Here is a 24,346-nt window from a genome sequence, read left to right as displayed (position 1 = left end):
AGGAGACAGAAATACTGCAGTTCTATGCCTGATCCCAATCCAGGACACTGGTTTTCCCCCAGTCACACTACTAGTACTCTAACAGTAGGCAAGAGGTAGGAGGAAGAGGCACAAGCACTGCTTCTTCTGTATGTTTTGTATGGTTTAAATGTGCTATTAGCTTGCTAGACCCCAGAAGGAGGGTTAACCAGTTGTGAAGCTTGCTGGCTCCTACACAGTACAGTAGTAGCTGGTCTTCAGTGGCTGTTCATATAGTGAGTACTAGGAATAGAATAAGATGGGGATATTGTCTGCTGTGGTACTGTAGAAATACAGCTGGGAGAAGAATAGGGCTTTCATAGACAAGAGCTTTCTATGTCCCTTGTCCTGGACAAACACAAATCCATGGTTACAGTTTTTGCCATCAGCTAGTTTCTGAGCTATATATACATGCATCTAAAATTTGAAAGCAGGGGTTTATTGTGTAAATTGAATGGCAGTGTCAAGAAGTAATACACACTGATAATAAACCACTGCACTGCCAGAACAAATAGCTGAACAGCATAATTACTTATAGGAAGGGAAATAAGGCAGAGGACTAAGGACCATCAAACCAACCCTAACACTCGGGAAAATTTACGAAGAGTAGCATATATACACAGGAAGACCCTTTTTGGCATTACGGACTGTAAATTATGGTTATTCCTAGGAGGCAACAGAAGAGGTTCTGTCAGTTGTACAATTACTTCTTACTGGCAGTGGTGCTCTTTCAACTCAAGAAAACTTTGGCTGAGGTTCAAGACCAAGATTTGGCTCAAATGCCACCATAATTTTTCGGAAATGTAATGAATGCTCCTCAAGAAATAGTTTCCTAAGAAAGCCACAAAAATGCGTCCAGCTAGGTTACAGGATATCTAAAATGATATCCAAAATTTCTACAACTGAAGATCAATCGCCATAAGTAGTTTCACCAAAGGAAATTTTTACCTTTCTGACTGGCTGATAACTCCCTTACAAAAAGATATCCAACACAGTTGGATGAACTCTTTCATAAATACCAATATATGTATACATGCACACAACTCATCACACACATCTCAAGCATTCATTTTGAAGGATTAGCTATCAAAAAAGGAAAAAGAAATAGTGAGAGTGGAAGAAGGTCCTACCACTGTGAAGATAATGACATGTCAGACATGCACTAATAGCTTGAGGGTCACGTGCTGAACATAAATTCAGTCAATACTATCTCATGCCATATTCCCAAGCCGGAGTGAGCTTTAGCTTACACAAGCTGATGAGATTTCTTCCACTTCTGCCAATGAAGGCAAGACGTGAAAAGTTGCTCCTGCCGTCTTCCCTGACAATGTATGCCTACAATATAGAAGGGGTAAAGCACGTTTCATTACCAACCTCCCTTCTAGGATCTTAGAATATTTGTAAACATTAGTAAACTAACCTTTAGTTTACTCTTACTAGAATCTTAAATTGCTAGAAGGGAATGGAGACTGGAGTCATGTGAAAATGTGCACGTTTGAAAAGATCACAAAACACCTTTAATGATTACTGCAGTTATTAGGAACACAACACACTACTTGTACAATTTTTTCTACAACACTTTATACAAAAACACTGGAAAATCTCTAGGTTCTTCCAGAGAATTCCTGTTTGCAATGGGATGAAGACATAAGAGCACAACCATCAAGAAAAAGCAGGAGAAATAGTAATTTCTACCTGTACAACACTCATACAATTAGAAGTGTACTTCTGAGGAGAGAGATGTAAAATCATCTCAATTCTAACATGTATCAGGAATATCTTCTACAATTTCAGAAAGTTGGTCTCTTTGCACCTTTAATCAGCTGCCTGAACTTGTAATATTAATTTCCTTATTGGCAATATTGAGTTAATTAAATTTGGTAACATATTTAGAGACTTACCAGTGAAAGGCACTGCAGCTAGGAAAGTAGTTCAACCCTCCCCTAACTGAATGGGCCTCTCCAAGCCTGTATTTTCACTCTTTGCTTTTTTGTTTCCTGGGCTGGAGAAAGATTTTAGGTCTGTAGTTAAGCCAGAGGTTCTTTCCATCTCTCTATCAACTCTCCAGTGAATTCTTGGTACTTGAATTTTTGGTACTTGTAGTTTTGATGCTAGTGTGATCAGATACTTCTTCCTCACACTCATTTCCAAGTTATTTTAGATTATAAAGGTCTGGCATACTTTCAAGCACAAATCTTAAACTGGGCAACATTCCTCCAACAGACATATGCATACAGAAAACAAAAGGCTAGACAAAACAGGATAATTTGAAGACTGTATTTAATAGAAGAGGAAAGAAACAGAATTAAATTCACCTAATTTGATAAGATTGCTGCAAAGAAATGAACTTATAGCTCAGTAGAATGTGTAAGTTTTGCCTCTGCAAGATATAAAAATTAATGCTTACTAGTTAAGGTTCCAGTGTATTTAAATAATTTGGCTCCTATTTAATTGCATTTCTGGAGGACTGAGGAGAAATAGAAAAATGCCCAAAGTTTATTTATACTGATTAAAACCTTTCCCAGACCTTAAAATAGAAGGGTGAATTTTCTTCCCAAAGAAAGGTTAGATTGATTTCTGATTTTATCAGTTGCTAATCACCATTAATATCTGGGTCTTAGACACAGGATAACCCTCCTATCATGGTAACTCCGTACCATCTGATAGTATCCTCTATATGAAACAGACCAAGAATGTAATAAAGAGGTGACAAAAGACATCACAGAAACAGGTGATAACATATTCCTATGTCTTTAATGGAAACATTTTGTTACAATTTAGGTTATGTGATATTCTTCCATTTTTAAAATGTGTGAAAGAAAATGCACAGAATAAAAAGTCAAAAGACACCAATGAATGTAGATATTTTAAATGACCAAGTCATAAAAGAAATAAAATACATTAGACACATAAACAAAGGTTATATCCACAGTCATGAATACGCACTCTCCTCTACACAACAACAACAATAAATAAAATCACATTATATGCAGATAGTTCTACTTACATCAGTACAATATACTGTGCAGCTTTCTGTTTGTTTTCTACTAGACTGGTATTAGGTTTCTCTGTTGTCCAGTATTTTTACATTAATAATGAACAATATCACCAAAAAAAGGGGGACAAAGTTAACGTCCACAGTGTCTATCCTGAGTCCTCTTAGTTTTGTGATAATTACACCCTTTGCACAAGAAACACAGCAAATTCTACCCATTACTTTCATCCCATCACTCTACCCAAATCTTCTCTGCACTTTTAGACCTGCATAGAAAATCAACGTTGTTACTAGGTGAAAACACAACCTTAGGGCATGGTACACCCTGAGCAGCTCCTACAACCACTTAAAGCCTGCTTAAATTTTAGATAAGGGGGCTATGTGAGATTTAAAGGTGAATAAGCTTTCTGAGTCTCCAAGAAAGCAGATACTGAACAATAAGGGCAGTGTACTGTGCAGAAAAAGCTTGATCCCATCCTCCACAGAGTCAATAGTATCATCACGGTAGTATAATCAATCCCTGAGCATTTTTCCTCTTCTCTCTCCCTAACTCAACTGCACAACATTCTCAAGAGATGTTTTCATCCTTTGCAACCTATACTGCATAAGGCATCACAACTTCTGCCACAAAGCAACATCAGGGAGATACTAAATATGGGAGAAAACATTTATCATCTCACATGGCACCAAGAAATTTGACCTGATTAGTAACTGTGATATCGGCTTTTCAGAGGTGGCTTGTTCCTCCGTCACACTACCTATGCGAGAAAGAGAAATCCAGATCATCACCAGGCATGAGCCAACATAGCTGTGCTCATTATGTCTGCTGATGGTGTAGTGTAACAGTAGCAAGACCTCTCGTCATCGTTTATGGAGGAGACTTGTGTGTTCCCTGTGCATACCAGTTGAGATTACAAAAGAAGATTATTTTTTTGAATCCCTTTTTTGGTACATTTTCCTTGCTTGCTCAAGTGTCCTCTAGAAACATTCACATGACAGAAACACCAAGCAACAGTTCACACAGAGTGGATTTTAACCTTTCAAAGATTTAACACCTAATGAATCCACATAAGATTTCTAAAGTACTACAGCTTAACATACAAACTTTAACAGTGTCAGGTTACTTAGAATACTTTGCCTTAGATGCAGAGTAAGAACTTAGTGGTTAGTGAGAGATTTTGAATGAGCTCTAAGACTCTCCTTTTGAAAGCTAGCTTTGTATGCTGTGAATTTGGTGCATGTCAGTTAGGAGTCATTCTGAAAGGTAAATTCTGGAAGAAGTAATAGCATAATAAAACAGTCTATGTAATGATACTCTGGACATAATTAAACACTAGCCCAAGAAAGCCTCAAAGCTGTGGCAGCATTGTCTTCCTGATCAAAACCAGCAGTAACCTCATAAAAACATCATTAACCTGTGTCCTTTCTTCCTCTATGGGCAAGATAAACGGAGAGCTGCATTTCTGGCAGACTTAAGGCTTCAGTGGGGCAAACCACAGCGCTTAGGCCTCCTCTTATTCTTTAGAAGAGAAAAGACACTATCAAAGTCTGCCACACAGTTTGCTGACCCCTGCAGACAGCCAAGTCTGAGGTCTCTCACAGCTATTTGTTTTAATTTCAACAATAATTTTCCATCAGTTTCAGAGCTCAGATGTTAAAAGGTATTCAAGAATACAAAAAATACAGGCCTCAAGCCATCTGATTTCATTTCTGCCTCTAAGCAGGGATATGCACACTGCAAACACTTCCATTCTTCCACTTAAAAGATTTCACACACATACAGTCCTTTTGGGCTTTCAACAGCAAAAAGAAAGGGGTGGAGAAGAGGAGACACAAAAAACACATCTGCAGGCAAAACTTTTTCCAGCATGTCCTTAAAAACATATTCCAAAAAGTAACTTTTATATTTCGTTTCTAAAAAGGGCTAAAACTGCCTCCTACAAAACACACACTTTGCTGAAATTCATCCTTTCATCGCTTACTGTTGTGAGGCAAGCTACTAGGACATGTTGCTGACCAACAGAAAAGGTAATGGACCATTAGAAACTTTCATTTCTGTTCCCACATGCTCTGTTTTGTAGAGAGTGGTCACTAGATTTGATGTCATTTTATAATAACAATAATTAGGATTTAGGAAAAAAGAAAGACTGGCTGACATCACCTGGCATCATCTCACCATGCCTGGACTAGTGCATTTTTGCTGATCCAAGTGGCACCCAGTAAACATTTTAACTTTAATGGGACTTTAATGAGATTGCTTTTATAACCACAATTATTTATAGAAGGCTTGGGTGTTTTTAAAAGGAAAGGATGCCAGGTGAAAAATTCAGATTAAACTTCAGAAAGTTTTTGGTTGATCTGATTTTTCAACTTTATTTAGTTAAAACACAGGCAACGTCAGACAATTCTGGGACTAGACCTCCAGTAACAGCCACTGTGGCCATGGGCCAGCACAAGGTGTGATGGCGGCTGAGCAGTGCCACAGCAATGACAATGCCTGAAATTATGCAAAAGCCACCTCCCGGTGAAGAGGGAGCATTTCTGACTAAATGCTGGAAAATGGCTGTCTCTTTTCAAAGTACTTCTGAAGCTAGAGGAAAGAGCATGAAAATAATGGAGAATTCAAGTGTTTGCACCACCCTGGGAGAAAAAGAGGAAAAATAACCTTAACTGCTTTATTTAAAGAAACAGACCAGCTACATGGCTACTCTGAAGCACAGAGGAGGGTAGTGAAGGATGTGGAACTGTCTTGAGCTCCAGAAAAGGTGGACTGAATTGCCAAAGAAATTTATGACCAGGACTATTAGCTTCCCGTCTTTGATGTCTATTCTTGGCTTTCCAGGAGCATTATGGCATTCATGAGGTGAAAATCAGGCCGGAGCCAAGGTCAGCTAAGGCTGATGCTGTTCTACTGCAAAGCTGCGAAATTCACTCTGAACTGCCTCAAGATGCTGAGTTTAAAGCCTGAAGACACTTCACTGAGGGCCCAAGTCTACTTCCACTGAATCAACGAAAGGGGTTTTTTTCATTAGCTTAATGGGAGTGTGATCTCATCTCCTAGCTAAAAAATGAATCAGAGATTCATTCAGTAAAACACGCTGTCAGGGAGCACACTCTTATTTTGTCCAGCACGAATGTTTTCAAAGCATTAGATATACCTTAATAATTCTACATTAAAAACCAACAAAATACTTTCAATAATGCAGTAAAGCATTTAATAAAACCAAATTGAAAATAAAATTTATTTTCAGAAGTGAACGAATATAACCCTTTAATAAACAGAATTCTGGCCACAATCTTGCAAGGTGCACAGCACTCTCAATCAAAAGTCTTAGCTATGGCAAGTTTTGCTTCATCTTTGTCAACTTGCAGTGGAAGTCTACATGTTGAAGATAAGAATGTAAAAGTCGGGTCATAGAACCCTCATGAAGAGGACTTTGAGATGAATCAGCTATTAAGCTGATCAGCATTTGGTAATTTAAAAAATGCTAAATTAGCAGAATTTATCAAACATTCGGTGAAAAAAAAAAAAAAAATTTAGTATGAAGCCACTAGTTCAATTTCAATTTAACAGGCACAACAGTAAGATTTAGCAATAAACATATGACCTATGGGGCCAACGTTTCTCTGATTCAAGCACACGGCAAGATTCCCTTTCATTCAGCCATGGCCATGATCATACCCTTTGGTCCCAAGTGAGCAAAGCTCTTATTAGCTGAAGTTGAGTGTATTTAAAGTGTGTTCTAAAGTACTGAGCTGAGTCTAAGCCCTCCTTGTGCTGCTCTGTAATACAGATTTATATTTTTAATATGGCCACTTTGTTAAAGCTAAAAATGTAGGTTTTGAAAACTCTTTTGAGAATCTATTATTTTAATTAGACATTCCCTTACATAGTTTGAAGCCTAAACATTGTGACATTGAGCTAATGCAGATGATCCAGAAAGCAAAAGTGCATTAGCTGGTAAAGAATCTCTCTGCTGAATAATCTAAACTCCAGGCAGTTTTTGATCTATGGTCCATAAAAGACCGGGAAGTATTAGTAAGAGCCCTGTGAAAGGCAGCTAAGAAGAGCAAGTTTATTTATGCTATACAGGAATCTACTTACATGAAATGTCTTAAATGATCTCCACACTTCCATGGGGAAAATGAACAGGTAGATGCGCACCAATGTAGAAAGATTAAAGCCCATTGGTATAAAATGTTTTAATGTGAAAGAAAGGTCTACCTTTGTCGGGAGGTGTTGGGATGTAAAGTCTGGCTAGGCCCTCATCAGCATCCCACCAACAGACATGTCATAAAAACAGTTCCTGAGGTCATGATTAAAAACCCTACATAATACATAATTATTATCTTTTTATCTAAAAAGTGGCCTTTCATTACATTTTTTTTTTTTTTTAAATATGCTTAGTTACAGTTTACACAATAAAAGAGCTGTATTGACAATTTATTGTCCCAGCCACACCTCCTGGCTTCTGTCTTCTGGTCTGACCTGACTGTGCACAGCACAGGAAAAATGCAGACCTACGCTACTGTCCTGCTCTCTAACTAGTGATTATTTGAGTACTAATTCACACTGCAAGACCAGTCCTAACAAACAATTTCAAAAAAGTTTATGTTTCAAATCATACCCTCTTTACATATTTAAAAATTTTCCTTCACTTTTTCTGTGGCAAAGTAGTCAAATGGATGAAAGAAAGTAAAAATATTGAAAGCCATATTTGCAAAACAAGAAGTAGATCAAAACTCCCTGGGAAATTATTTAAAAAATAAACCAAACCTTATGCATGCCCATGGGCTAGACAAACTCAACTGCTTGAAAAGAATTCCCAAAACTGATCAGGAAGTCTTTGTTTCTCCCCAACTCCACAGCACTACGAATGCTGCTCTAGCCTACGTTGTTTGCTGGTGCCCATAGAAAACTGTTCATTGACTACAGTGTTACTTTGGTCACACAGACTCAGACTGGGAAATGGGATGATGGAAATTTATTCTGTAAACAACAGCTACCACAATGAGTCCTAAAGACACCAAATCTACCTGGTCTACATCCACCAGCTATACTGAAGCTGCCCTGGCAGTCAGGAAACCTTTCTCTCTGTCTACCTGGGACATTGGACAGTATTTCACAAGGGCAGGGGATGAACCCTGCTTATGCTAAAAGGCAAGTGAAACATAAGGAAAAGAGGACACGTAAACACTCCATGAGGTATTTCCCCATTAACAAACAAAAGACAGCAGAAACAAGGCAGAGCCAGCTTTCACTGTTCATTCACTTCCAGCTACCCTGAAATGGTTTCTCTGAATTGGCATTCTGGCTTCTCAGGGCCTAGAACTTTTGTAGAACATAGGCTTTAGGGCTGGTCTTGAGATTAACTTTCAAGTCTGACTATGACTGCTGAGACGAGAAAGTTCTACTTATGAAATCAAAATAGGATAAACCAAAATATTCCATGCACTAGAACCACAGTCATAGCTGCGTTTTCCCACTGGCAATGTTTTTATGGATCTTGTTCATCACATTTATAATATGTACTGTTTGTTTCCATTTGTTGACTAGAAAGCACAGAGCTCTCCTTTGTCTAGTATAAAATAACCTGTCAGTAGCTAATTCATCACAGATTCAGTTTTACTCCTGGTAAAGTCAATGGCAAAAGTCCCAGGGATACCGACGGCAGCAAGACTAAAGTCAGCCCTAGAGCAGTATTTTACCACCCTAATTCCTGAAGGTAGTTCCTTGTGTGTTTAATTGTACACACATGAATAGTTAGTCTCACTGACTAATGCTGGACTATTTAAAATCTGAAAAGTTCATTATTTTCAGGATCAGGGCCAACATCACATAGACAATTCAATTACTGCATTTATATTGTTGAAATAACTGTCTGAATGTTGCACATGTCTGGAGAAGAAAGCGGGGCAAAGTCTGTTACTATCGATAAAGTCACTTCTCGTCCCCTAAATACTAGTTCTAAAAGGTATTTACAGCTGTTGACTTTCCCTGCATGTTACTCCTGTCATAAAAAATACGTCTTCAAAACATCCTCTTCCTTAATTTTTAATCCTACCAAATCAAAAATAGATACTTTAATAGAAAAATACAAGATAAAAATATCCTAAAAGTAAAATGGTAGCATGGAATGTAATTTTTACACAAAGAAAGATCCCCTTTTGAATTGTGTCAGCTATACAAACACTTTCATATTTACAATTTTGGATGCAGTCCTGTGCCCACTGAAGTTTATGGGATTTTTGCCATCGACTTCACTGGGAACAGGAGCAGGCCCTACATGGACTATATTTGTCTCTCTGAAAAGTCATGGCAGTGGAGAGTAAGAAGCTTGGTAAAACACACATAAGACTGAGGAATTAGCCAGTCCTCTCTGGAGGCCTGATTGTCTTCTCTCTATCTCTTATCAGTGAAACTCCTCATCATTCACTGGAGTTTTTCCTAACTCCCAGCATCCAAGAGGGAGAATCAGTGCTTTTGATTGTGATACTACACAAACAAGGAGTTGTTTTGCGTGTGTTTCCACCTGCCTGACTTTCTCAGTGGAGCTAATTACACCCCAATGGAGTTCCAAGTGCACACCCAAGTGCCAGTTCCCTCCCAGAACTAAACTCCATATGCTCAATCTTGTATCCCCTATAATCAATGGCAATGATTCAGTGACGCAGGATCATACCCCAAATGAATTCCTTTCTTCTTTTTGACAGCAACCAACACCTGTGCCTGTGAAACCATATTTGATATCCATGGGTGAGATACAATTAAGGAAGGAGGTGGTAGGAGCTAAAAAAAGAAAAAAGAGGGAACAGAATGAGGCATTCCCAATCAACTAAACCCAGATCTGCTGCCCTTAATATATGCCTTAAGAAATACTGTCTTTACATACTAGGTACATCCTGTAACATCAAACTGCATCATCTTTTTTCATGAGATGAAAGGCCATGTGGCATAATGTGATTAGTAAATCATTCCTGAGCTTCTGAAAGAAACTAAAACAAAATTACTGCTTAAAAGAGTGAGTTCTTCAAGAGCCTCTTTTACACTGACATCTTTGGTTGTGTCTTTCTCCCTAATTCTTTTTTGCCCTAGGAAGAATGGGATTCTTTTTCTTCTTCTTTATGCGGCAGAAAAATGAGATCTAATGGAGTCTTCACGTAACTGCCGATGTTTCCCCATGTTACAGTCCTCCTGTCGAGTTCGTCTCTCAATAGTTATTCTGTATTTCTTTCTGCATGAAAGGAAAGGAACAGAGTGAGAAATCCTTCTCCAGCTATAGCGTAACAGGACTTCCCTTATAAAAAATGCCTGTAGGGGACAGCTGGGTGCCAGTTGAAAAATGAAATATGGCAGAATGTGAAACCCTGGTCAAAGATTAAAGTAGTTTGCCTCGAAACATTTTACCCAGGCTCAAGAATGCCTGTTAATTTCTATACAGCAGTCTCAAAGCACCAAGACACAGACATTTGCTTCTTTGAACATTTCTGATCTAGTGTCATGTGAACTGTGTCACATCACTGCTTTGTATTGATCAAAGCCAAATTTCTTTCCAGTAACAGGGGTGGGGGAGCACTTTATGCGGAGTTCAAACAAGAGACCTGACTATTCAGTTGCATTTCTCACTGAAAGTGTGTATTAACTAACTAATCCTCCCTTCTCCCTCTGAGAAAGCTACTATGTTTGTAATGTCAGAGGAGGTAATATGATGAATTAAGAAGAGGGATGTAGAGGGTAGATAAGAAATAAATACAATTGCTCATGCATCAGACACAGTTTTTCCTGTGTGCCTTCCTCTAGGGCCTTTTGAAGAATTCTGTTATGTTACTTTATACGTCAAACAAGCCCTCTGATTGCCTTTCAGTTTCCCCTTTAGTATCCAAATCTCCCCTGAAAATCATTAAGAAGATTCATATCTATATTTCACGCATTTTTGCTTCTACTCAGTTTCAGGACCAATTTTTCCAAAGGGCATTAGTACAACCCCAAATTCATACAGCTCTGCTTGTGAAGATGCATGACAGAAAGCTTGTATGCTAAGTCTGCATGCTTGGTTGTGGTAATTACAGATCCAAATGAGATGTAATCAGAAGATACATACGGTTTGAAAGGTACCGAAGCTGCAGTTACAAGTTGCTTCCAGGCACATAATTGCTAGACCTACATTTTCTGAAAATCTGACCCATACATCCTCATATGTTATATTTCATATGTTTACTCTAATGGTGGAATTAGAGGATGGTCCCTCTACACCTACTTTGAGTGAGTGCAATCAGACCTCCAGGGTGAAATTCACCCATGTGTCTTTAGGTGTCTCATACATGAAAATACATCTGACAGAGTACCAGAGGCTTCCTTCTGCCCAGGATATGTCTTTAGCCTCATTTCATGTCCTCACATACCAATTCCGTCCTCAGTATCAGCAGTGATAAAAAACACAGCTCAAAACTGCCATCTCAGATTAAGAATGTATAAAAGACGCAAGAACCTCTGATGACATACTCTGATGACAGAAAGACAGACTTGTATTTTCTTTTTCTTTTAAAGAGAGTCTTTAATCAGTGTTGGCTAACTTATCTTCTTTCAAACAACTTATTATAAGCACCAAACACATGTAAGAATAAAATCATACTGCAGAATTTTAGTTGTAAGCACCTGATGAATAATCCTGGTTCTGGGATCTTTGGAACCCTGGAAATGTGATGGTGAACTGGAGCAGTTTTTGGTTTTTTTTAATTTTGTTAACATTCTTTTATAAACTGACATTTTTATTGGATAGAATTATTTGATTCTTATATGCAGAGGTTAATTTTATTCTCCTTTTCTCTTCCATAGCATAAAAAGATAAATTAAAGTATATATAAGATACTAAACATGTATAACTGATTTATTCTGTCAGTGTAGGATCAAATCTCTGACTAGATGTGAAAGAATTATTTTACTTAACCAGGAATAAAACACAGATCACCCTGCACTGACCTCAGCTTATTAAGTTAAATGCACAGCTTTGAAATCCAAATTCTCTCTTCTACTGAAACAGAAATCTCTTTCTAGCTTTCAGTACAATCCTGCTCAATACTGAAAAACTAAGCATGGTACCAGGCAAGTGATATAAATCTCTTGCACAATCACAGCCTGCACAATTGTGTTGGCAAGAAGTACCAAACACAGGCAGCTTTTGAGGCCATTGTGCTTTACTAAAGCAACTGTGGGTGACTAGAACTCATTGGAATTACTTCCATTAAGTAAAGTTACTCAGAGATGTAAGTGGTTACAGGATGAGGCCTTGAGTTAATAAAATTATCTGGATATACACAAAAGGACAACCGAAGTGTGCTAACTGTCTTGCACGGGAATGTTACCAGAGATTATTATGGTGCTTCCCTGTCTCACGTCTAGGATGTGCTGCCAGGAGCTGAGGTTTTGGAGTAAAGAATTCACAGAACTTTCAAAGAATTGGACTAACCTGAAAAAGTAAAAAGCCATTAGCAATCCTGCTCCGAGCAAGGCACCCACCACTATTCCTGTAACTGCTGATTCTCCTAGACCACCTGCTTGAAAAGGCGAAAAATAAGCAATCAGGGTTCATATTAAGAACTATCTGCATTCACATATTGGAAAACACACACAACTAGGAAATGAGTGACCAACATCAGACAATACAAAAGCCTTTCAGAGCTCAGTACTCCATGGGAACCTGTTTCTTAGTTCCAGTTTCTGCATGTTTATTTTTTGTCTTTGCTTTTCTGGGGTTAAACAAGCCCCGAAGATCAGTGTCAAATGAAGACACAGTTCTAGAGACATGAGGCACAGGAATGTTGTTAGGAAACTGGTCTGGACAGGTTGGTCTGAATCATTACATAGTCTGGGATTACAGTGAAGCACATAATAGGAATCAGCACTTAATATGCCCTGAGTCATTATAACAGAAACAAACTCATTTCACCTAGCATCATAACTCTCTATCACCCAGGTTTATTAAAACAAATGTATGATTATCCAATAGTTACTCAATTTATTTTTTCTGAACATACGTTGTTTCAAGTTAAACCTGTATGAGCTTCATCTTGCTTCAAATCTCAGCAGAGGCAGAGCAAGAAGCACAGTGGCTGAGGGGGAGCCCAAGTACAGACTGTTACTTTGTAAAGGGCAATGCAATTTTGTCTGTACATCAGAATCTGTGGAAGAAGGTGCATAGCTACACCATGCTAAGCATAAAGGGTGTGGGCCGGAAATAGCCTCTACAGCATGTGCAAACACAGGTTTTTCAGGAATTGAAGAATTGTCAAACTGCAGATACCTTTTCACTGCAGGACTAGCAATTTGTTTCCTGTGAATAGCTGAGATCACTCTTTGCCCCTGAGGCACCAATATCTTCCTACCCTCATCTCCCTGCAATGTCCTGCTCACTACAACATGATCTGTAAAGTCAGTACACTGCAAAACAAAGGCACCGTCTCTGTGGAGAGTAGTTATAGCCTTCTGGATTCAGAGACTTCACTTCTTCTCTGTCTACTGGCCCCTCACAGTGCCCTCTCAATAGCACTGAAAATCATTCTGCACTGGGAGAACACTGCTCCCATCAACACCGCCTTCCCAGCTGCTAATCATCAATATGGTTATTCTCTATTTGGGGTTTCAGTTACGTCCTTCCTTCTGGGTAAAACAGATTCTAGATTTCTGGCTAAAAGAGATTTTAGCCCCTGGAAAGTCCTAAAGTCTCCAGGGCCACAGGCTGTGCATCATGATTACTGTCATGTTTAAATTCAGGAAAGTAATTCAGACCACATATTACCCACGGCTGCCAGACCTTAACTTCCCCAACAGTCAGCAGCGACATACTCACGATGTCTCAATTGGACAACTGTGCTAAGGAATTTAGTATGTCCCATTACGTTGCATCACCACATCGATTCCTCTCTTTGACAGCCTGGGCAGAAGCATTAAGTCACTAAACTTACATGATTTACATGGTGTGTTGTTTGTGTGCTCTGAAACCCGGCTTTCATCTAGTCGCAGCCTGCCATGATTCCAAGGGTATTTCACATTTGACCGAATTTCAAAACGCCCCTGCTTTCCGTAGTAGTCCCCAATCACCTATGCAAAAAAAAAAAAAAAAAAAAGAAAGGAATGAAAAGAGTTTTCCGACAAATTTAGGGAAGTAAAACTAAACAAGAGAGCAGCATCACTCACTTGGACGGCTGTGGCAGGGTGTTGAATCACAAAGAATAGGGCTGAAGGGGTCTGCAGGAGGTTATGTGGTGCATGCCCTGCCCCAGGGCAGGATCAGTTGAACAAAAGCGTTCCTGATAGATGTTTATCTAACCTGTTCTTAAAAGCCTTCAGAGATGGAGACTTGACAATTCCTGCAGGCAATTATTCTGGAATTCAGCTATCCTTGCTGCCAGTGGTTTTTGCTAAGGTAACCTAAATCACCCTTATTGCAATTATGTATCACTACTTATCAAACTGCCAATGGACAGACTTGCTTTCTGAAACACTGCTTTACATACTCACAGCATCTGGTGTGTCCTTAAGGCTTCTCTTCCATATAAACCCAGTTCAAGCAGTGTTTTTTAACCCTCTGAACTCTCCTCCTGCTCTCCCTGGGCTTTCTTCAATTGCTCCATAGAGGGCTGAGTGCTCAGGACTGTCACACACCTAAGTGAAAGTACCATTCCAAATGTGCCAAGGCTCCTTACTACACACTCCAGCCTGGACTTTTCTGTTTGCAAGGATCTGGAGGTACTTGATAATGTTCAGCTAAAACCTTCGAATCTTCTGAAGAACTATGATGGAGCCTGCCATTCTCCACTTTCTATTTATGCAGTTGTTGACATTTACATAGAAAGGGACTTTCATGCTTATTATTCTGGTAGAATGGACCATTATTTCAGACTAATTCATCAAGATACTTTAGAATTTCAGTCCTGTCCTCAACAGTAAATCCAGGCTTTATCCAAAATAATGTATGTTGGGTCTACTGCAAAGTTGCAGGACTGAACTGTGCTATTAGTAGTAGGTCACTCATTGGAAAACAGCTCAAAAAAACCCTAGGTACAATAGTACAATATCATGACATTGAAGTAGTAAACAATTGCAGAAGCACGTATTTGTTCTACCATGGATAAAACCCATCTATTAACACACTGGGTTTAGAATTCAAGCCACTGACAGCCTGCTCAAATCTTTCACCTAAACTTGATTTTGAAAGGAGTTACAAAATAACATTTGCCCTGGTTAGGTATAGAAAGGTAGATTTCACACAAAATAAAGAAGTTATTTAGTTTTGTGACTAAATCCTTAGAAGACCTTTTTAAAACATTCGTTCAAAAATAAAGGGAAATTCAGCAAACTGGAAAAAGTAGAGGGAAGAAACCTCTGAAATCATTTGCAGGCAGCAGGCTGTTCATTAAGAGACTCTATAATTTATCAAACAGGAGTGGGATGCTCTCTACCAGCATAGCTTACTAAGTCTGCAAGCATACAGAAAACCTTAAGAAGACCAAATAGTTATAAGCAGCCACCAAACAGATTCAGATCAGAAGCAGGATATATATTTTTAAAGAGCAAGAGTAGTTAAATAGTGGAACAAACATCAAGGGAGCAAATGAGGCAGTCCCTGTTCTTTCAGTGTCTCCAAATGAAAAACAATTCCTGTTACAGTGTGAGCTTTCATCACATGCAAACTACAGGGCTTCATACAACAGCAAGAAACATGCCTGCAGAGGTCAAACTAGGTCATCTAGTGTTTTCTTCTAGCTTTAAACTCTGTGAATGGACCTGGGAAATCGGCTCTGCCCAAACACCCATTCATCTGGCTCAGTTCAGCTGACAAACATTCTCATACAGACACACAAAAAACTGGTGAAATGAATAAAACAAGGCATGGAAGAAACCATGTTTTTAGTGTGAGGCGTGAGGGTCGAAATGAATGTAGCAGACATAAGTAGTAAGTAGCCACATGTAAAATATGTTAATTTATGTTACTGTATATTGTATATTTATAAACATCACATACAAAGTAGAGGGAAATTAAAATGAGCAATATGGTAAAAGGTGAAATGTAACATCAAAGAAATAAAAGATAGTTTAAATTGTGAGTGAAAGAGCAATGGAAGGAAGGGTAGGAGAGGGGGGTTATATTGAGAGGTGAGAGAAAAAGCTAATGGGGTGAACAAACAGAAGAGATACAAGTTGTTCAAACCAAAGTTATCCCGATCAAACTGTACTCCTAGCTTCAGTTAATGACTACTCCTATCCCTGGGAGTGTCTGCAGTTTGCTGCTGTAGTTTTTCAGTTACTTTTACACACCAAAATACACTGAAACACACCAGACAACCTGATGCTTTTAAAAAGGCTTCTTGAATTTTATTTCTGCCACAGCAGAGACAGGAACAATATAACTTCACTGGATTCCACATGTAGAAATGTCCAGCTCAGACGTGCTGCTGCTTTATAGTTGAGACTGATGAAACACGGGAGGCCAGCAAAGCTTAGGTTGATGCTGACATTGCAACTAACAGAAGCTTTATACTGCATCTGGAGTTAGGGCAATGCATTTATTAATAAACTCAAGCCAGTCGTGCTATTCTCTATGTGCAGCTGGTGCTATTTCTCATAGACTGTTTTTCACAGTCTGGCTGCCTCCACTCCTGCTGCGTCCAGTGAAATAACCCACGTGGTGTATGTGGAGCTGTCTGATTAAAATGCCTCTTAAACATTGAAAACAAGGCACTCGGGTCTTGCTGCCTGATAAACAAGGCGAGACAAGGTCTGCACTCCTGCCTGTGGTTGACCACAGAGTAAGATTAAAACACCTGTAACTCACTGTGCTCATACATCAGGGTGATTTGTGCAGTCCTATTGCTATAATGTTAACTTTTCGTCTTACCAATGAATAAAAGGCCCTGCTCATTTTAAACAATAACTTCCCATATTCAGAATTTACCAGTGCTTAGCTGGTATTAGGTACCTCCCCTGCCAGTGCTTAGCTTACCTGCCTTCTGAGATTTCACCCTTTGAACTTTAAATACTCCAGTATCATGCAAAGAAAGATGTCTTGTTAAAGAAAGGAAGTTCAGAAAATTTAAAAAAATTTAGGATTACTAATCCAAGATAGTTATTTACAGAAAGGATTTGGTCTCCAGGTTGATAAGATTAAGCAATACCACTTAAAATTGTATATTAAATAAGCAGATGCCCACCAAGTAAAGAGATGATATCATGTTGGATTACATTGGCTAATTCATCAGTGGCCAACTGCAATGGTGTTTGTTTCCTTACCTCCTGTGTACCTGTCTCTGGGTCCGTCATTCCAATCACAGAGAAGTCCCCATATCTGTCTCCATTGGCATCAATGGACACCTGCCCTGCAATGCCTACAGAATGGCATGTGAGGAATTAGAAAATGAATTAAAATACTGAGCCTTTCCAAGGAAAACAAGAAAACAAGTGGACAGGTTTTTACAGACCGATATGACAGGAAATCTCATCAGTCTCCCAGCATTTTTGCTGGCATTCCAAAAGAAATTGTAATTTCATCTCGGTGTCTGCATTCCTGAATTCTTAACATTTCTCCTTTTTAAATATCAAATGTGTGAGGCTGTTTAGGGAATACGTGAGAAAAATCTAATCCAAAAGCCAGCATGCAAGAATAAAAATCAAATATATTTAATGTGAATTATTTACAGAAAGCCTAACCCTGAAATACCTAACGATGCCTCAGTAAGGAAAGTCCAGCTCATGTGCTGCAGAGGTCACAGGGGCACAGCCCTACACCCCACGGACTGAAGGGACTGGTGCACCCATAAAGCCAATCCAGTGTTGTCTCCATCTGATGGAAGCAGCACGGACAAGGGGCACCAGGTGCACTACCTATGCATAAGTCCTGCATTCAGTTACAGAGGATTTACTGCATAATATGGTGCTGCTTATTTTATATTTTTAGATCCCCAGTTCACTTCCTTCCTTTACAAGCTCTAGGCTGTAAAAACTGGGAATCATAGACATAGGGTAACTCAAGCTTGGAAGGACTTCATGAGGTCTTGAGTCCAACCTCCTGCTAAGAGCAAGGTCAGCCAGAAGGTCAGAATAGGAAGATGTTCAGGGTTTTATCTAGTCTTCAAAACATCCAGGGATGGTAACTGCAGAACCTCGCTAGGGCAACTTGTTCTAATGGGCACGATGAATAAACACTTTCTTGTATTCAGTCTGAACCACTTCTTTCAATGCAGGCCCTTGTGTGGCTCCAACCTCTTATGCTATAAGTCAAACAGGTTCTTAAAATCCATTACACAATAGCAATTAACTATGATGAAGACACTGTAAGCCTTTGCTGATACGCTTTATCTCCTTAGATATTCCAAAATATGATCCTCCACTGCCTGACACCAAAGGTACGCATTTACACAAGTGCAAATCAAAAACACATCATTATACATCCACATGACACCAACTTCATGACCAGGCCAGGCACAAAGCAGTAGAGAATCAAGTTCTCAGTGGCTGTACATCAGAAGAGAGAGGTCAGAAATGCAGCCAGAGTATAAATTCCCCTCAACATACCTGATGATAGCAAACATGCAACAGATTAACACATCCCTATTTATCTTGTCTCTGTTCCCATTTAGTGATGTTAGGAATGTTCAAACTTAAATGTGATTTTCAAAACGTGCAGCAGTCACCAGAAGATTATTGTTGAGTATCTGTTTCATTACAATACAGTTACCAAACAATTCCCAATTTGATTACTGCAGGAAAACTGAATGGGTATAAAAACCCATAACAGGCTGTGAGAGCACTGGAAGAGGCCACTATGACGAGCTGCAACATCCTTGCAATTTGGATTCTGGATCCAACAATTTGGATTCTGGATCCTTCCTGGATTTCCTAGAAAGCCAAAACTCAGTTTTTGGAATTAGGTATTAAATTGGCTGAAACTCAGAATTCCTATGGATTTTCTTTAATGGGATAGACTAATTTTTAACTTTTCCATCTGAACCAAACCAAAGAGTTTGAAATGTCAACATTTCCTACAATGTTCTTCCATAAGAAACATATTTAAGAAATTTTGAAACAACCTTGATGAAGAACTGTGTTTGGACGAAGGTGAAAGGATTTTACCCAGACTCTTTTTTTGTTCTGTTAGACAGCTACATACAGAAAATTTTGCTACTTTTTCAGAGGAAATACCCATGAATAGAAAATATTCTCCACAAAACTTGCCCTGGAGTCATAGTGGGTGTCTCTGACAGCCCAAGCAGTAAGAAATCCTTTGGTCACCTCAGTCTTATCCTTTCCTAAGCACATGATGTTGCCTGTGCAGATGTGGCTGGCAGACTGTGAACACTGCAGGAAACAGCATCCACATTCTACTGGAGTTGTGCTGGACCACTATTCAGAGCCAACTGCAAAATGAGGTGCTCTGGCAACTAAATATCTCATTATCACCAGCTAAATTAATGTAATTAATGAAACTGGAATTCTCAACATTGAGGCCTGCAAAAGTTTAAGTGAATTATAAAGCTTCAGCGCTGCAGTAGAGCCTGGTGGATGTATGCATGGACCATACTCCAAGATGCTGCATCCACTTCAGAGAGCGGCTTACAGGCAGAAAAAAAGGATAAGATTTTCCAAAAACGACTGGCTTGCAAGACATCAAATTAAAGGTCTCTTACAAAATCAGTTTTATCCTCGTAAACTGTGTCCAGCAAAGTACTGCCACAGGGATGAGCTAGCATATGACTTACATGGCATTTTGACCTTTTCAACTGCACCCTCACAGCTCAACTTGACAACTACATTTTCAGAGTAGGTCTGATAGGTCAGCCAGCAACAACAAACCAGTTTTCACAAGTGGGGAAAGAGAACATTTTTTCTTCCTGATTGGATTTGCAAGGTGTGAGAATCAACCATGTAACCTGCATGGAGCACATGGTGCTATAAAAATCTTGCATGGGCACACCAACTTGTGGCTTCCTGGAGCAGAAAAAACAACACAGATAGGCTGTGCTGGGGCATCTGTCCACACACAAGATAAGCAAACAGTGAAGCAAATCCTTAGACACCAGATTCCCTCTGTTAAAACAGTGTGTTTTGGGAAACCACGGATGCAAAGGGAGGTAGTGGGACATCAAGCACAGTCTGCATTTGGTGCAGGGCTCTTTATGGGATGTCTGCAACCAGCATAATTTAAAGCAATCCCTTGCGTTGCCTTAAGCTGCCCTTGGGACCCTTCTGCCTTGTCTTCAGGACAAAAAATGAGAACAGAAAAGAGGAGCTGCTATCCTTCCTGCCTTCCTCCACTAGGTCCAGTGTGTCCTTAGAGCAGAGAACCTAACCACTGAGGTTTTCCTTGCACATTCAAATTTATCATTCACTCTTTCTCTAGGGGAAATATTTCCTTCTCTTAGGTATTTCCATAGGAAATCTTGCCAATCCTACACCAGAAGATTGGAGTATTCTAAGAGATAGAGGGCAATATTCTAAGATATGACTGATGAATCCAATAATAATCAGTTTATGATGATCCCTACCTGGCAAAAGCACTCGCACAACCTTGCATCAGCAGGGTGACATACAAGTGCCAGTTGCACTGTGGAACCACAACCTACAGGATCAGGCACAGAAAGGCAGAGTGCTGTTCAGCTGCTGCCTCTGAGATAACAGGCTCAGCTCCTGAAAGAAGGCTGGGGGGAAATCTTTCAGGGGCCCAAAGGAGACCCATTGAGAAACAAAAAAACCTGGCACCTGCTTGCTTCTATCTATTCCCAGGCTTTTAAGATAAAAAAGTCAAATGGAAAAAATGAGGCAATCTCAGAGCTAATAGATGCACATAAGTAAAGTGAGCAGCTGTAATCTTTTCAAAAACAAAGAAGGAGCCTGAGAAAAGTATTGGTATTTTTTCACAACATCAGTGAGGGTCATTAAATTGTTAGGAGTTTTCTGAGCTGAGTAAGACCTCAAAGGGTGGTTCAAAAGAAAGTCAGAGTGGGGAGGTATGTGAGCCAGCCTTAAAGATGTATGCGGTTTCATATGGTTATTTCCTTCTCATTTAAGAATGGAGCAGGCATAGGTCCTTACCCTGCACACAACAAATACCTGAATTTTTTTGACTCTGGAAGCTGGAATTCCATATTAACTCTTACCTTCATATGTTCTGTTCCGTGTTTGCTGAACAATTTTTTCACCATCTTTCTTACTGAAACCAAACTTCAGGACTTCCTGCAAAGCTAGAGCATAAAGAAGAATAGCATCATGGAATCCTTCCACAAACATGTTCGCCTAAAAAAAAAAAAAAAAAAGGAAAAAAAGCAATGGCAATTGACACATGAAAAACTTTTATTCCCTATGGAATTGATTAACTAGCGGGAATATCCAAATTAACCAATCTGACTAATTTGGAGGGTTATTTTCTCAACTGCTGGAATGCAAAGGAATGTGTCTCAAGAAAAAAAACCAACAAAAACCCAGGGGGAAAATGGCAACTTGTGACCCACTTTTAAGAACAGCTAACCACTATCTGTTACTCTGAACATTCAAATCACACTTTAACGTTGTGTCTGAATAGCTCTGCAGATAGGGGAGAAATCTGCAGATCACAGTTCCCAAGTCCAGACGCACCAATTCTGCAGCTGTCTATAAGAGACTCTGGGAGGCGCTGAGCACCCTCACCCCACAGCACCGAGCATGTCCTCCTCCCCCAGAGCAGAGGACTTAGCACCCCTCAGGATTGGGAAGTATGTTCTGCCTGCCATGATTTTTTTTGGAGAGCGCAACTGGTGGATTTGCTTGTTTAATGATTACCACTTCCATTTCTGGCCCTTATTCAGCTGAGCATCTCTCCACTAGCAAATGAGCAATGGAGGAAACTACTTACCCTCTACAGTAATGCGTTCTCTGGAACTGCCAGGAGAACAGCTTCCTGTCTTTTACAGTTTTTTCAGTAAGTGACATGAAATGAATGAGATGTTGTTTTCTAACCCTAATATAAAAGAAGACTGCTGCCAACCAGGTCTGCTTCCCACGAGTCTGCGCAGGCAACCTACAGCTTTTGGTCTACATCATTGTGAATAACATCAACACTTAAAAGAAGAGTGCTGCAGAAACTTTTCAGGTTTGTTCACAGAAGCCTGGAGTGCTTCAGTGATGAAGTATTTCTTTTAGGAGCTGAGTTCAAATGGAGACCCATCAGCAGAAACAGACACACATGGCTTTAGCAGCACAGCTACTCCTCTTCTATAAGCAGCCACTCGCATCTCAGTAGCGCAATGCATCCTGGTTTGATGCACAGTAATTCAGAATGAATTATCTTTTCAGCTGCAAGAAAGATGTTCCCATTCACTCACAGTTGCATTACAATGGAAAAACTCCTGACATTCTAGCAAAGACATAACCAACAATTATACATTATGAGGTCTCTTGCTGCCATTTCTAGTGAATAACCCACCTTTACAAATGTTCTGGATAGAAGAAACATTTACCTTATCTTCCATCTCCATGTATCTAAACAATTTAAAATGTTGGTAAATAAAGTGATACTCTAACTCTGACAGTTTCAGCTGGACATTAACAATGTTAAAAGATAAAAACATGTAGCCAGTTAAGTAAATAACTGCCCCATAGATAAAAAGTATTACATAATTGATTGGCTAAGCCGAACTAACCAAGCCCCTGGTAACGTAATTACACACAAGACATTCCTTCACTGTTAAACCAGCTGCGAACATTTAGGAGAATTTCAGAATTATTCACTGATAATACAAAAGTTTACATTGCTCTGATATTTAAAATTTGACTTTTAGGTAACTCCAACCTTTGTTTTATTGAGAAAATGCACCACCACTTTAGGGGAAGAGCCCACAGTGCTATAGGAGACACAGAACAGCTCAGCTCAGCCTGACAGCCAAAGACCAAAAGGCAGCTGCAGTTATTTTAACCTAAGAAGAAGGCATGAAAGAGGAGGTGAAAGTCAGGCTTTCAGTGGAATAACAAGAGCTGACGGACAGAGTGCACACTGGGGCAGGCTTTGCCAATGGGGGGTTTAACTTTTCAGAATTCAAAAAAAAAAAACAAAAAACTAAAACCAAGAAACCACAAAGCTCGACAACTGCTTTATGTGCCAGCACTAGAGTCCAAGCGGCCTGTGGATGATCAAACATGGGCTTTCTTCATGTGACACTCATTCTCCCAGGAGAGAAATTAGTCTCTCTAGTTGCTCTACCTCCCTGCTGGCTGATTTACAGCTTGTGCCTGGCATCTATTTCAAGAAAAGCTATTTGTCACTTCCTTTGTCCATGGCAAAGACCTCTCAGTGTAGCACAGCAGCCTTCAAAACCTATTTTGTCAGCTAATTTGCTCAATCTGAAATCTACCAATGCCACCAGCCTCAAAACCCTCCTGTAGACACTGCAGATTGCCAGATAAGGCCTGTCAAAACTCACTTGGCAATGTGGGAGGTTACAGCCACAGCCCCTTGCCTTGACTCCTGGCCCTTACATTACATACAAAAAATGACATTAGAAAATCATCAGATCAGCTGTGCCACTTCTAAGTTCCTTACACATGAACCCCAGCACTTTATTTTACATTGCCAAGGAAGGTGAAACTTCTGGCAATTTGTGCCATTTCAAATCTTCTTCTAAAAGAGTAATATTCACTGTCTGCAGGTGAGACTGCACCTACACTCTCCAGCCAAACCATATGTTGGGCACACTGGCTGCTTTTAACATTATTCCAGGAACTTGCTCAAGCACCAGTTCTTGAAATGGGATACAGGATGCCATGAAGAGCATAATGTTTTCCTGCATCTCACCTTGCTTGGTCATTTAGAAATTGCCACGATCCTACACAGAGAATGGGTTGCATGCTGTGTAGGACTACTCTAACCTACAAAGGAGAAAACATTGGAGATGGGAGGAATATTACAGTGCAAAGTAACAGCTGCAGATAATTCTGAAGGGATTGCTCTGTCTTTGTTCCATTTTCCACCTGACCAGAGCTTGCTCATGTTCACTCTGCAGCCCTGTTGCCTGTGACTGTCTACAACAGATCCTCTGAGAAAAAGAGTGCAAAATTTGCTCCAACTCATACCACTCTGACTTAGTAGAACACTGTCCCAAGCCATATAATCACAGGACTTCCTTTCTGGAGAACATTAGCTGTGTTAATGATACCTCATACGCCTCATGGATATGAAGGATTTCCTTTCTTCTTTTTTTTTTTTTTATTATTTTAACATAGCTTCTGCTCTACATTCAGTCCTGTAAGAAATGATGGAACAGGCTAAGACACAAATCCAACAATTTCCACACTTTCTGCCTTGTGTTTCT

General features: G+C 39.6%; 1 protein-coding gene across 1 annotated transcript in view; it reads right to left on the bottom strand.

The window, feature by feature from the left end:
* Positions 1–2,874: 2,874 nt before the first annotated feature.
* The window catches only part of NPR3 (natriuretic peptide receptor 3), a 45,754-nt gene continuing 24,282 nt past the window's right edge, over positions 2,875–24,346 (bottom strand). Inside the window, exons 4-8 of the mRNA XM_030470884.1 lie at positions 21,164–21,299; positions 17,301–17,395; positions 13,976–14,111; positions 12,481–12,568; positions 2,875–10,248 (exon numbers count right to left, since the gene is read on the bottom strand). Of these exons, the coding sequence (XP_030326744.1) occupies positions 10,137–10,248; positions 12,481–12,568; positions 13,976–14,111; positions 17,301–17,395; positions 21,164–21,299 (567 nt within the window). The 3' untranslated portion in view covers positions 2,875–10,136. The remainder of the gene's footprint in view (positions 10,249–12,480; positions 12,569–13,975; positions 14,112–17,300; positions 17,396–21,163; positions 21,300–24,346) is intronic.

Source organism: Strigops habroptila, chromosome Z (genome assembly GCF_004027225.2).
Source record: "Strigops habroptila isolate Jane chromosome Z, bStrHab1.2.pri, whole genome shotgun sequence".
Lineage (NCBI taxonomy): Eukaryota > Metazoa > Chordata > Aves > Psittaciformes > Psittacidae > Strigops > Strigops habroptila.
The sequence above is the reverse complement of the archived record's forward strand: the minus strand, read 5'-3'. Positions and strand labels throughout refer to the sequence as shown.